The following is a 13,804-nucleotide window of genomic DNA, read 5'->3' on the forward strand; positions in this document are numbered from 1 at the left end:
CCGTATTTTACTCCTAGCCCAAAGACAGGCAGCGTAGCAAAAATAAAGCATAGAATATAGAACGGTATAACTCCATTCCAAATTTCGTGCCAAATTTACTAACTAACTATGCATCACGCTGAAGCACGTTGTGAGCTGGTAGATCTGTTTTTTTGTCACGTCCGGTATATTTTAGGCTGCAATCACGCAGAAAGGTCGGCGAAAAACTACTTATGTTACATATTTCGTGTAATGTTATACATGTTTTGGAAAATGTATGCCCTACATTTGGTGTGTTTGGAAACACCTAATGTAGCCTAATATGTTACTGTGAGCTCACTACCATCTCACCATATTTACATCATCGTATTCTATTTCAGTGTCTAATTTCATCCAACTCAGCAGATAATATATTGGCGTTCACATTACCTGGTCCATGGCTATCATTTTGTCACTCTGCTGGAAACCAACTACAGAAGCACGATACTAGATCCATTTGCTTTGCTGGATTTCGTTCATGTGGAAGTTATGAATAGCAGCATTAAATAAGTATGGGGGTCCAGCATGAGCGGTTCTGACACCTGAAACTGGACACATATATCCGATATGGACCAAATCTAATATCACTATATTTTTTACCAAATACCGTATTATTGACATTGTGACGATATGTATAGTATTGTGACAATATCAATTATAATGCGTCGCAATGTGGTGCTTTAAGTGCTTGTAGATAGGCTACTTTTGATATTTTGGAGGGGAAATATTTAAGTATAAAATATGGCTTAAGTTATTAAAATCAGGAAAAGACAACACTTATGTCATATCACAATATATGTCCAAAATCCCAGAAATTATCTAGTCTCATGTCATGATTTCGATATAATATTGATATATGTCCAAGGCCTAGAAGAGAGCAAATGCTCTCCTTGTAATCCTTTGCATGTTCTTTACACCTTCATTTACTCCTGAGTCCTGACTCAGATTCACGCTCAGATCAGCCTTAGTTTCATAGTGATGTGTTGATGTTGTCCCTGCACAACTTGCACGGCATCTAAATCAATCAACAACGCTCCCTGCATCCAATAGCTGGCTAATTGATGCACTAATCCAGTCACTAAGTACTGCAGTGCTTGGGAGTGTGCCCAAAGCAAACACAACGCACAAGTCATCAATGTCCCACTTCTCAACCACTGAGTGGAGTTGGAGTGACAGAATATCTATGGGCTATAGATCTTGGAAAGCAAGTACAGACTCCTGTGTTGGGACAGAGAGGGGCATTTGGCCAACTGCAGTAGCGTTGATTCAGAGTATGTACCTGCAGTGAATGAAGGATGAAGACTTTTTTTTTGTTCTAGCACCTCAGGTTCACAAACTATTATAGTTATTAGGTGTCATTCATTACTAGAAACCTGCTAGTCAGTTAAGCACAAGAACCCTAGAGTCCCCTATCCCTATTAGGCGAATACTCACGTTGCCTTGTGAGCTTGTACATCATCTATTGTCGGCAAAGAGATTTGATGTAGAGGGAAAAGGAGTGGACTAAGTATAGACCCTGGGGAGATCCCAGTCAAGAAAATGTTTGGGTTTAAGTAGTTAATGCTTACACTGCACCAAAAAGGGATTGAATCAAATCAAAGGCCAGAACGCTTCAGGGGATCAGTAAAGATATGATTTTATATCTGTGTGGCAAAATCTTGCATCATGTCTCACAGGAAGTATATTTATAAAAATATAATATATTTTTACAACTTATGTGTTGCAGCATTAAAACGTGTAACTGCAACGTTATGATGATATGTTACTACTGGTAAAGCTTCTATTGATAGTGATAGTGTGGGAAGAATCAGAAGGAAAGGGTTGTCGTGGTAGTGATTTATTAATGTTAATTAATATGCAATAGCAGCTGTTGCTCAATTGCAGCACAAAGTAAGCAACATGATCTACAAACTCACGTGTCGATGCGACGCATTATGAGCTTCTAATAATTTTTTACTTAGAATGACATGTCCAGAATAGTGCTATTGCTGGGTTCAAAGTGGTTAACAAAATGTAAATATAATAAAAAATATGCATCTGAATATAGGACAGCAATTAGTGTTGCAGACATTCTTCTTTATTGTTGGCTTGTGCCTTTTGTCCAGCACCTAAATAGAAGACTGGATGTTTACTTTTATCGAGCATTGGTTATTCATAATACAAAAAACAAAAGCTTTTCACTCTACAGTATCACTTAACTACTTAACCACTTAAACATGGCATCCCAGTTTTGGGCATGTCATTATTTAATTTGTTTAAATAGCAGATCTACAAGCTTGTGTTGTGGTGTAATTGTAGAACTGCTATTTCTTTATAATAATTTAGAGCATTTGTGGTTCATCGGTTAACCACTAACCCTCCCCCCTTATTCTATTTGAACAGAAGCATTTGAACAGAACCAAATTCATTCAAATACGCTGCATTTAATGGATGGAATTTAGCATCCTTGGGGAGTGCAGCACCAGAGAACAGAGAAGCGCTTCAAGGCTCTCCAAAAACCTGTGAGAAGGTTTCAGTCCGACGTGAGCAGAGCTTGGAGCATTTCCAAACTAAATGGATGAGAGAACCGCTTTCTGTATTACATCTGTTACATAAGGGAATAACATCTGGGCATATTTTTTGTCTCGTTTTTAAACTGAAGGAAATCTGTTATCTATTTTGAACTCTATTTTGGGGAAGAAGAAGAAAACAAAAAGACATTGTAACTGTAGTGCTGCACAGCAAAATCCTGAGAGCTGATTTAAGCATTTTTACACACTTCAGGGTTAAATTAACAGTCAGGATTTTTACTGCGACAGTCAGTATAAAGCACCATTCACACTGAGCATTATAACTATAACGATAACTATAACTATATCGTTCACCATTGTATTCTTTTTATAGTTGGTGTGAACTCTGCCACCCGCTTGACTTTAAAACTATATTTTATAGTTATAGTGCTCAGTGTGAATGGCCCTTAAGGCTTGACAAAGCGTTCACAGTGTTGGATAGTTTGAGAAAAGAGTTAGGCTCCCCTCTCTTCTTATGCAACAGAAGGGGGTGGGGGGGTTGCAAGAGAGAGGACACAGGGATAGTGGAAGGCAGAAGGAGATAGGAATCGATCGTAGTGCAGACCCCCCCTCACACACACACACACACACACACACACCACCACCAACGTTGAGGTTAAAGGAGAAGCCTGCACCACAGAACGTCCTACTGAGTAATTACAAGGGCTCCTCTCTTAACGCACACAACTGACCTGGCATTGGTGCCTACCCGTGTTAATAATCACTGCTCATAATGAACACGATCCATAGGTCTGCCAGGTTAAGGTCCTCAACAACCTTGCTCCAAGCAACAACTGCAAGGAACAATGTTGTTGAGATATTATGCATTGGAGTCACTGCTGCCGGAGCTGTGGCGCTCTACTGCCACCTACTGAACCTGGTTGCCGTAACCATTTCTGCTGTGAGAACTCCCTACTCACAAGCATTGTTATTATTACTGTATGAAGATCATCCAAGGAAATGTGTTTTTGTTATTGGGGTAGACACTATTAGCATAATATAGACATGCATGCATGGACATACAGGGCTCTTTTTTCCCCCAGTGTTTCAATATACTGTAAGTATTTCAATATTGTACGGGTGCAACAGTTAATTGAACAAATTGATGTATTCAATTATAATAATGATAATCGGTTTTGGAGGGACATTTTGAATTTTGCTTCTTTTTTTAAATAAATACAGTAGCATAAATGGGGGGGGAAATGAAAATAGACAATTTACAAGCTCACAATGTGATGCGACGTGAGCTTGGTAAGTCGGCTATTTTCTGTATAAAGCAGGGCATAAATGGTTAATCAGACTAATTGATTTAATCGATTGTAAAACTTTTCTTTAAATTACTATTATCTCTATTATTGGATCAATAGAATAATAGGCAAGATGATAATTGCTAGATGCAGCCCTAGTTCCATACAGTTTACTGTATACATCTACAATCTAGTGTGAATCATGAGGAACCACTATTTAACATTGTAACTCGGAACTGTCCTGATCGATAATTGAAGCTTTAAATATCTTATTACGAAATATATAGACTGAGAAGTAAAATAGAGAAGTAGAGTGCTGACTTAAGTGCTGAATATAAAAAAACAACGCATGGGTACCCGAGGCTATCTTGAATAAATATGAAGAAAGAAATTTACGTTGCGTTTAATACACTCATCGTGTATTGTACTGGGCCATACTGTAAGTTGTTTTTTGCTCATGTCATAAAAACATTTCCTGAACCAACCAGTCAATTTGTTTTGTTGTCCCCCTCTATAGTTTTGTTCATTGTACTAGTGAGACCAGAGGCAATACTCCATGCTCCAATTCTAATTTAAATGTCTGTTATACATTTTACTTTTGTTGCCTTTGGAATCTGCATTGTTAATGGAATACTATTCTACAGTAAATAGGTACTGTAGGTAAGGATATATAGATATAGATAGGGATAGATAGATAGATAGATAGGTAGAGATAGAGAGACAGATAAACAGACAGAGACAGACAGACAGACAGACAGACAGACAGACAGACAGATATAGTATAGATAGATAAATAGATAGTATATACACAAGGACTGATCAAAAGATTCTAAGAAGGCATTTATTTTAAGGATTAATGCATTTATCCTGTATCATTATTATGATACCTTGATAGCTATTATGATTCCTTGCCACTTTCAAAAACACTGTTATGTGTTCTGCCATCAAATTAGTATGAATGGTTAGAATGACATCAAATCATCAAAAAGAAACACATGGGTTAAGATCGGGTGAATACAGAGGATTGGGGCTGAAACAGTTAATGGAACAAATTGATTTAATCGATTATAAAAAATAATCCACAATCAATAATCTAATAAAATAACCGGTTAATAAACAACCCATTTCTTTATTCAAAAAATAGTGAAAAAACTGATGCCATGCGTCGTGAGCTTGTAGACCCGCTATTTCACTATTTTTGCACGAATCATTGTGCAACTAAGTATAACATAGTGGTTAATCAATTTGTTAACCACACTTAGTTTTAGTTTTTTTATACCCATTTAAAAAAAAAAAAACGCCTCTCGATAATTCAATGAATCGAAAAAGTACTCGATAGAATAATCACTACAAAAAGGATGGATAATAATCCTCCTACAGAGGATGCAGTATCACTGGAGGGTTTTTCTCAAATGCTGAACAGGCTCAGACAGCAGTGAGTGAAGGAGAGCTGTCATACTGTCATATACTGCACATCAGTGGTTCTCAACCTTTTCAGGCTGTGACCCCCCAAAAGAATCATATTTGAACTGGGGACCCCCCACCCCGATCGGCTATTTTCAAAATGTTTGCCTCTTTCTTATATTATTCGACAATTTGGCCAGTGTTTGACCAGTTTTTATAGTTTGTTGATTACTTTTGATGCAGTAAATGAAATTAAAAAGGTCTTAAAAGTCCTAAAATTGTCACTTCACTGTCATCTGGGGACCCCCCCAAAATCAGACCCAAAGGTTGAGAACCACTGATATCCACAAACAATCACCATTTTCCCACAGCATGAAGTGATCTCTCCTAAATGCATACTTCAATCGAACTAAAGCCTGATTCATACGACACCAACGTGCAACGGAGCATAAATTAGGCTGTCCTTATAAAAGGCTTGACTGACTGTTTGACTATACACAGACACACATAGTGACTTAGATCAGTGGTTCTCAACGTGGGGTCCGGGGACTACCAGGGGTCCTTGAGGACTGAGAGGAGTCCCCATAAAATGTATTCAATTGTTAAACATCAGCATTACTTCATTTACACAAGAACAAGGGAATACATAAGAAATGATAATTCATCATAGTTCGCCTGTTATCCCTACCAACCACATCAATACGGCATGGCATTCTGGCACAAATCATATCAAATCATATATAATAAAAAGTCACACCCTGTGTGAAGGTAGCGGCGCCTTTGATACATGTTGTCATCGATATGTGTTTATAATGTGTTTATAGCCATGTCACGTGAAGCTTGACCAATCACTTTGTTGACGGGTCTGACCAATCAGAGCGTTGACGGGTCTGACCAATCAGAGCGTTGACGGGTCTGACCAATCAGAGCGTTGACGGTGAACACGGACAAAGTCAGGTATAGAGCAAGATCCGCTCTATACCTAAAGGTATAGGTAGGCCGCTAAAAATCACACCCAGTGTGAAGTGGGCGGTGTGGCCATCACAGACCCATGACTCACTTGAAAAAAAACATTAATGTGTTTTTTTTAAGTGCATAGTCCTATTTATAGGACTATGCACATGTGTCATGTGTCTCGCTAGCCAATCACAGTGCTGAATAGAGTCAGCCAATAGAGTCAGCCAATCACAGTGCAGCTAGTGGTCATCACTATGGAAGCTCACTTAAAGAAAAGTATAGATTTGCATTGAATGTGTAGGGGTTAGGGATGTACAATGGGTGGCCAATCACAGTGCAGGGTTAGGGGGTACAATGGGTGGCCAATCACAGTGCAGCAAATGTCAATGTCCCATCCTCACATATAGGGGCGGTTACACCGCCCAAAAATATTCTACAATTTTGGTCTGAGAGACTAAATCAAATTCGGGGTCCGTGGCTCTAATATTGACTAAATTAGGGTTGTTGATATGAAAAGGTTGACTTACTTATTGTTTGGTTGCTACTATATATGTCTATGAAATTAATCCAAGGACCCCAGCGGAAACACGTCCGCAAGGACTTTTTTGGTCGGACCTTTTAGACAAAAGTATTATATATGTAACTGTGTTGTTTTACATTCTTTTGCCTAATAAAAATTTCAATCAAAGGCTAATACTGTGTAGGCATCCTGCCAAGCAAGGGCCGTAAATCATCTTTGGTTTTTGGTGCTTTATTCCTAATCCATGGATGATACTACCTGTTTACACCTAATATTTATTATTTTTCTATCTGTTCTGTGTTTCATACTGTAGTACTGTCAAGAAATTGAATTTCTCATGTGAAATCAATAAAGGTCTATCTATCTACAAGAATCAGGTATGAACTAAGTCAAGAATCAACCTCATAAAACATCTGGCATACAACTACGATTGTCCACATTCATATGACCTTATGAAAACTGATGAGGATGTGAGATACCTTAACACATGTGGCATATACTGTATGTAACATACAAAGTTGCGCTATGTGCTGTTTCTTTCATTAAACCTAAAAAATAAAATAGAAACTGGATATGTAAATAAAGGGCAACTTTGCTGATATTTACAGTGAATCCTATAATTCTATTGTGAACCCAGTGCGTTCTGTGTAGACAGCTCAAATGACTATACACTTTGTCATACGATGAATAGAGAAAATAGACAATATACAAGCTCACAACGTGTCGCATTAAGACACGTTGTGAGCTTAAGGATCGGCCATTTAGTGAGGAGAGCCATTAGAAGGTACAAATTCCTCTGTCTAGAAATTTCAGTTGTCCTCCATCGCGATATGACAATGTTACACAAGTCTCAACATCACAGTGTTTCAGGAGAGGCTGGTTAACCTTTCACTCACTTCCCACAGCTTCCTGGCCAAGCCGTCATCACGCCCCTTGGCACCCACTTCCCGCAGCGCACAGGAAAAGAAGTAGCGTCCACTGAGGGGTTCAATGCCCTCCTGAAGAGCACAGTGCAGGGTGGTCTGAGCGCCCCCTTCAGGGTCCAGGAAGAACAGCTTGGCCACAGGTATCAGGAGAAGCCGCTGCCATAGGCTCATATTGCGACACAGTTCTGTATGGATGACTCCTGTAGACGGAAAGACGATTACTCGTTGTGGGACCCAACAACATGGGGGTGGTTCTGGTGCAGGGGTGCGACAATTAATCAAACTAATCGATTTCAATAAAAGAAAAAAAAGATTTGGGGAGAAACATTTAGATTTAGCTCCCCCCCCCCAATTATTTTAGAAATAGCGAAAATAGACTATCTACATTTACAATCTCACAACGTGTCACAATGTGAGCATGTAGATTGCTTCTTTTTGATGATTTTTTGCGACACTACTGTATGACAAAGAATAGAATATAAAATAGGGCTAAAGTGGTTAATCAGACATAAAAGAATAATATAAATCAATTAGAATTAATTTGCCTCAATTCATTTTTAGATATGTAAAATGTATACAAAATAAATACGAATAATAATACGAAAAAGCAATGAATAGAATAATTGCTAAGAAAATAATCGATAGCCCTAAATATAATAACACCATATAATTACAAATCAAAACCTGTTAAAGTATTTAACACTGAGCTTTGGGTTCAGAATTGGAAGAGGCGTAGAGAGGTATTTTTGCCAGTTAACCTTAAATGGGACCCTCAGGTGCTAAACGTCCTTTGGACTGAATACTGGCCTAAAGAATTTTGAATAATTCGTTCAATTTAACGACTTTCAAATAACAGTGTCTTAACTTAACTTGTCAGTTTAGCATCAGTGGATTAAAGCTGTCCAGAGGTTCTGAGTCTGATAACTAACAATATTAACTAACCAAAGATACTGTAGCACCAACATCAGAACAGTGCCAATGCTATATATACATTCTACTGGTTAAAATATATTGAACGAACGTCTGGCAGAATCACTCAGCGGTGACACACCTAACACCTAGTTTAATTAGCACTCACAATGATTACTATGCCTCAAGCTGGACAATTTATCAATATTATAATATTTTGATATGATTTGATATTAGGGATTTCTGATGTACTTTTTGATATGGCTTGTGGATCTGCTATTTTAGCTATTTAAACTTTTTTTAAATTAAAATAAATTGATATTATTGTCATAATATAATATTATCATCACAATAACGATATTATTATCAAAATATCGACATTGAGATTTTGTCCATATCACCAAAAACCTACTAAAAATCACAACGATTGCTAGTATAATAATTGATGTGAAAGTGAAAATAGTTCCTCTCATATCTTTCACAGTGGTAACACTGACCTGGGTGCAGGCTGAAGCAGGTGACATTGGTGCCCTCGAGGCGGTTGGCCAGCTCCCTGCTGAACAGCACGTTACACAGCTTGCTGTTACAGTAAGCCATGAAGCTGTGCCAGCCAGACTCCCCCGACACCAAGTCCTTTTGGGAGGCCAGGAGAGCGAAGTCAACGGAGCCGAAGCGGTGGAGAAGAGCCGACACATTGACCACGCGACTGGGACCACACTGCTGCAGCCGCCCCAGGAGGAGGTTGGTTAATAGGAAATGACCCAGGTGGTTGACCCCAAAAGCCATGCCAAAGCCATCCTCGGTGCGCCCTGGACCCATTACACCTGGACACAGTGACGCATTGCAGCCCCAATTTATTTTTTCAATAAGACAGTTTCTTTTTAAGTGAGGGGGAAAGAATGATACGTGACACAGAACTTGAGGAATGGGCCCTTCGCTAAACCCCACCCCAAAAGCGATCCAATGCCAGCTTAGCAACCGTTGTTCGCCTGGCATAGGTCTAGCAAGCTTTCGTCACCTGCCATAGCTGTCAATGTTATTTCGCCCGCACACACACAATCATTTGCAACATAATAGCAAGAATAGGAATACCACGATAACGCAATGGTGACTATGAACCACGTACCCAAACCCGTTGGAGGCTGCTTTTCCCAAGCTGAAATCTGCACTTAAACTGCAAGGCTGCATGCATGGCTGTGTTGTTGAACACATACACCGCTTAACGTCGGGAAAGTTACACGACTCACTCGCCCAGGTGGTGTCAATAATAGGCTACTAATCACCGTAATCGTAACAAAATTCAGAATCACAGCGCTGCCTGTTTCGGATTCCGCACGTTAAAGTATATTAATTCATTTGTTCGTCTATTTATTAACTGCTACTGCAGTCTTACCCTGCGGTACATGAAAACTCCTGTTACAGTCATGGATGAACTTCAACCTGGTGTTTGCACTTTCTCCATTTACGGTCCGTACATCTATATAAACGCTCAGATTTCAAATATAAAGTGCTTACCCCATGGCCACGGATGTTCTCAAAAGTACTCGTATATTCTGTATTGTTCAATAAAAAGCATTTCTAATCCGATCAGTGGCCATTTTCTCATAATGTATCAGAGTGCAATGGTAGGTTGGTAGGTGGCAGTTGAAAACATATGGAGAAAATGGCCACCGATCAGATTAAAATGCTTTTTATTGAACAATACGGGTACTTCTGAGAGCCCGTACATATATGTAACATCCGTGGCCATGGGATAAGCACTTTATATTTGAAATATGAACGTTTATGTAGATGTAGGGGCCATAAATGGAGAAAGTGCAAACACCAGGTTGAAGTTCATCCATGACGGTCGTGACAGTCGACCGTCGTGTATCCATGGCTATTACTCCCTCTAACATTTCCCATGTTTTTAGTTTATTGAAATAATGTCATGCACATTTGTCCAGTGCATATCCTACTGCAGGCCTTGTTGACTTGATTTAGAAGCTCTTGCTCCTGAAATGATCGATTATTTTTAAGGGGAAAAGCCATCATTTAACATGCAAGTCAATGGGTGAGAAGCAGAGCTTGCCAGGTGCTGCCAGGCCTGGGTGTGACTAACTTCGCACCACCAGTCACAGAGTGGAGTGGGTGGGGCTTAGCGAAGGGTCCATTGAACCCTCCCAGATTATTGTGTACTTTACATAATGGTTGAGCCACTCAATCCAGATTTCACATAAACTTGTACCCAATAAACCATGTCACAAATATCAGCATCTTTGCTGTGTAACCCTCACAGTGCATTGTGGAATGGACACCTATTACAGGACACACCCCCATCACTCCAAGACACAACCCCTTAACCCATTCAATCCAGGAATGCATCTGTGTCACTTTAGATTTCTTTGGCTATTCAAAAATAGCAGCTACTGTATACAAGCTCATAGCGTGGCACTCTTTGCACCTACTTTTCTGCCCACGGTACTGTATGTAGTTAAGGTTAAGCATTCATCATTCTTGTACCTGAAATTACATCTCTCCCTGTTCTATTAAAAGAGGTTTTCCTTTTCCAACGTTGTTGTTACCTGCATTGTTGATGAGCAGATCCAGTCTGGGCTCAGTCTTCAAGAAAATTTCAGCAAAGGAGCGAACAGACTTCAGACTCCCCAGATCCAACTGCATGAACACCACCTCATTGCTCCCACTTTCCTGCAGACGAGAATGAGCGGGAAAACGTCATTCCAAAATAAATGCTGCAGAGAAAGTTTGGCCAGGTTGTTGTGAAACTTACCTACATAACCTACATAATCATCTATATTTCAGGAATGGATAGATGCATATGTATGTATAGTGTATTGTGGTTTTATGATAATGAAAATTGCATATTTTAATTACACATTACCTGTAAACATCAAATAGGGACAAGGTTTGAACATGAGCAGTATCTAAGGTATACAATATCTCTGCAGCACATCCGCTTCATGCTCTGTTCTGCAACTGTGTTAAATTGCATCTTACCTATCCAATGAAATTAAAATAATAATAAATAAATGTAGAACATGAGATGTTGTTGCGGGGAGGGTTAGCACTAACAAGTGCATGCTAGTCTTTATGGGCATTCTCTACTACACCAATGTTCTGTATATTGATGCTGCTGTTTTCTGCACACCTAAAGTTATTTAAAACGTTCTACACTTTTTTTCTTATTACCACTTAGTATCCAACTATCCATGTATGATAATCTGTATTACCTAAATGTATAAGACGAGACCTTATTTTATTAGCTATATAGGTCTAGGATGGACATTGTTAGTACAGTCTAGCAGAGTATGCCACACCAATATTCAGTGCACATACTTGTATGAGGCATGTGATGAATAAAACCTCTTGAATCTTGATTTGTTTATTCATGACTGTTTCGTACCCTCCTGATATCATACACAGCAGCTTCAGCTTTCTCCTTGTTGCGGCAGGCGAGGATGACCCTGGCTCCTCTCTTGGCCAGATCCAAAGCAGTGGCCTTGCCAATTCCAGTATTACTCCCTGGGAGGAAAATACACACAAATATCAGTTTTGAATATTACCAAATCCACTAGCCTTAAATGGCTGATATACCATACATTGCATGTTAAAGTGGAGATAATTCTTTACTATACACACATTTTCTGTCAGAACTTTCAAATGGATATGAAACTATGACAAGAGCTGAACCCAAGCGGCAGCAAAATTATTAGGCGAGTATTAATAGGCTACACATGGAGCGCAACAAGTATAATAAGTAAGTATAATTTTGAGGTATTTTTACTTTACTAGAGTATTTCCAGTTTTCAGTACTTTTACTGCACTACAATTATTAGAAAACTTTAGTTACTCAGTTAGTTACTTTGTAGATTTTGATTATTATCATTATTACAAAACATACATTAAGGTTTTCAGGAAAGGTGACTTATTCAGACTTAAGCAAACATGAGGGGAAAAAAAAACATTTAGCCTACGTCATGTTTATCTGCCTTTATTTCTATCTCCCTAACTCTACTCTCCTAACGATGCTGATTCGTCCTGCCTTCTTGCCAAAGTTCTCAGCGTATCAGAATCCTTGTTACATTCAAAATAATTTTCTGCCTAAAGGTTGTTACACACCGGGGCAATTTTTTCGTGCGAATAATGCGTTTTTTTTTTAAACCTTATAAATTCAATGGCTCCGTACATGGAGCGAAAAAGCGAAAAAGCGAAGCGAAAAAGCGTCTTTTAATTATTCGGAACGAGTCCGAATTTTGCGTATATTCGCTATTTTCGCCGGTGTGTAAGGACCTTAAGTCAAAAAGTTTGCCTCATAGCATAATTGGAATGTAACAAGCATTCTGATAGGTTGAGAGCATAGGCAATAAGGCACAATGAGCAGCGTTAGAAGAGTAGAGTTAGGCAGAAATGTCAATAGGCTCTATGCACAGCAGCCATTTTTGAGAGAGATTGGGCCTCTTCTTACTTCCTTCACAGGTGTTACCAATGATACTAATGAAGGCTCCGTTCCATTCTGGTCAAACAGAGTCAGGGTGCTGATATTGTGCATTTTGAAAGGTGTGTAACTCCCATTTGTACACTCTCAGAGTTATGGGGGTCCTTGAAATTATAGGTTTGAGAACCACTGTGCTACTTGAAATAGAACAACGCCTTCATTAGTATCATTGGAAAAACCTGTGAACGAAGTAAGAAGAGGCCCAATTTCTTTCCAACTGTGCATTAGAGCCTATTGGAATGTAACAAGCATTCTGATAGGTTGAGAGCATAGGCAATCACAATGAGCAGTGTTAGGAGAGTAGAGTTAGGCAGAAATGTCAATTTGGCCAAAAAAAATGACTTTTTCTCAGCAATTAAGCTATGAGGCTAACGAGTAAGCCGTTTTGGCACTCAAAGCAGAAAGTACCAAAGAGAGCAGACCACCTGTCACTACTGCGGTCTTCCCCGTTAGCTTGGCAGAACTTGTACACCTGCCTCCTCTGAAAACATTATAATAAAGTATCAAATAAAAGACAACTGCCCCTGCCACGCAAGAGAGAAACACGGACATGGCTGCAGCTGCAAGTATACGCGCACATACAGGCACAACATGAACAATGAGGACAAACTGACTGACAGAGAGAGAGACAAGCTACACCGCGTCCCTGTTCTTCTCAATGCTCCCTCTCTCTTTCTACGTTTCACTGTTCTTCACTGCTCTCTCTCTCTCTCTCTCTCTCTCTCACTGTACATCCGCTGCTGTTGTCTTCCGGGTTCACGATGGTTGTAGTTTCTCTA

At 39.3% G+C, this 13,804-nt stretch overlaps 1 protein-coding gene across 1 annotated transcript; it reads right to left on the bottom strand.

Annotated features, from left to right (window-relative positions):
* Positions 1–7,518: 7,518 nt before the first annotated feature.
* Positions 7,519–13,674, bottom strand: LOC311050116 (dehydrogenase/reductase SDR family member 13-like). The gene is made up of 5 exons (XM_084064079.1): positions 13,451–13,674; positions 11,934–12,052; positions 11,095–11,218; positions 9,028–9,354; positions 7,519–7,821 (listed from the first exon to the last, which is right to left on the bottom strand). The coding sequence occupies exons 1-5, from the start codon at positions 13,575–13,577 to the stop codon at positions 7,562–7,564; spliced, it is 957 nt and encodes a 318-aa protein (XP_083920205.1). The 5' UTR covers positions 13,578–13,674; the 3' UTR covers positions 7,519–7,561.
* Positions 13,675–13,804: the final 130 nt, after the last annotated feature.

This window comes from Gymnoscopelus microlampas (assembly GCF_963454915.1).
Source record: "Gymnoscopelus microlampas genome assembly, chromosome: 8".
NCBI lineage: Eukaryota > Metazoa > Chordata > Actinopteri > Myctophiformes > Myctophidae > Gymnoscopelus > Gymnoscopelus microlampas.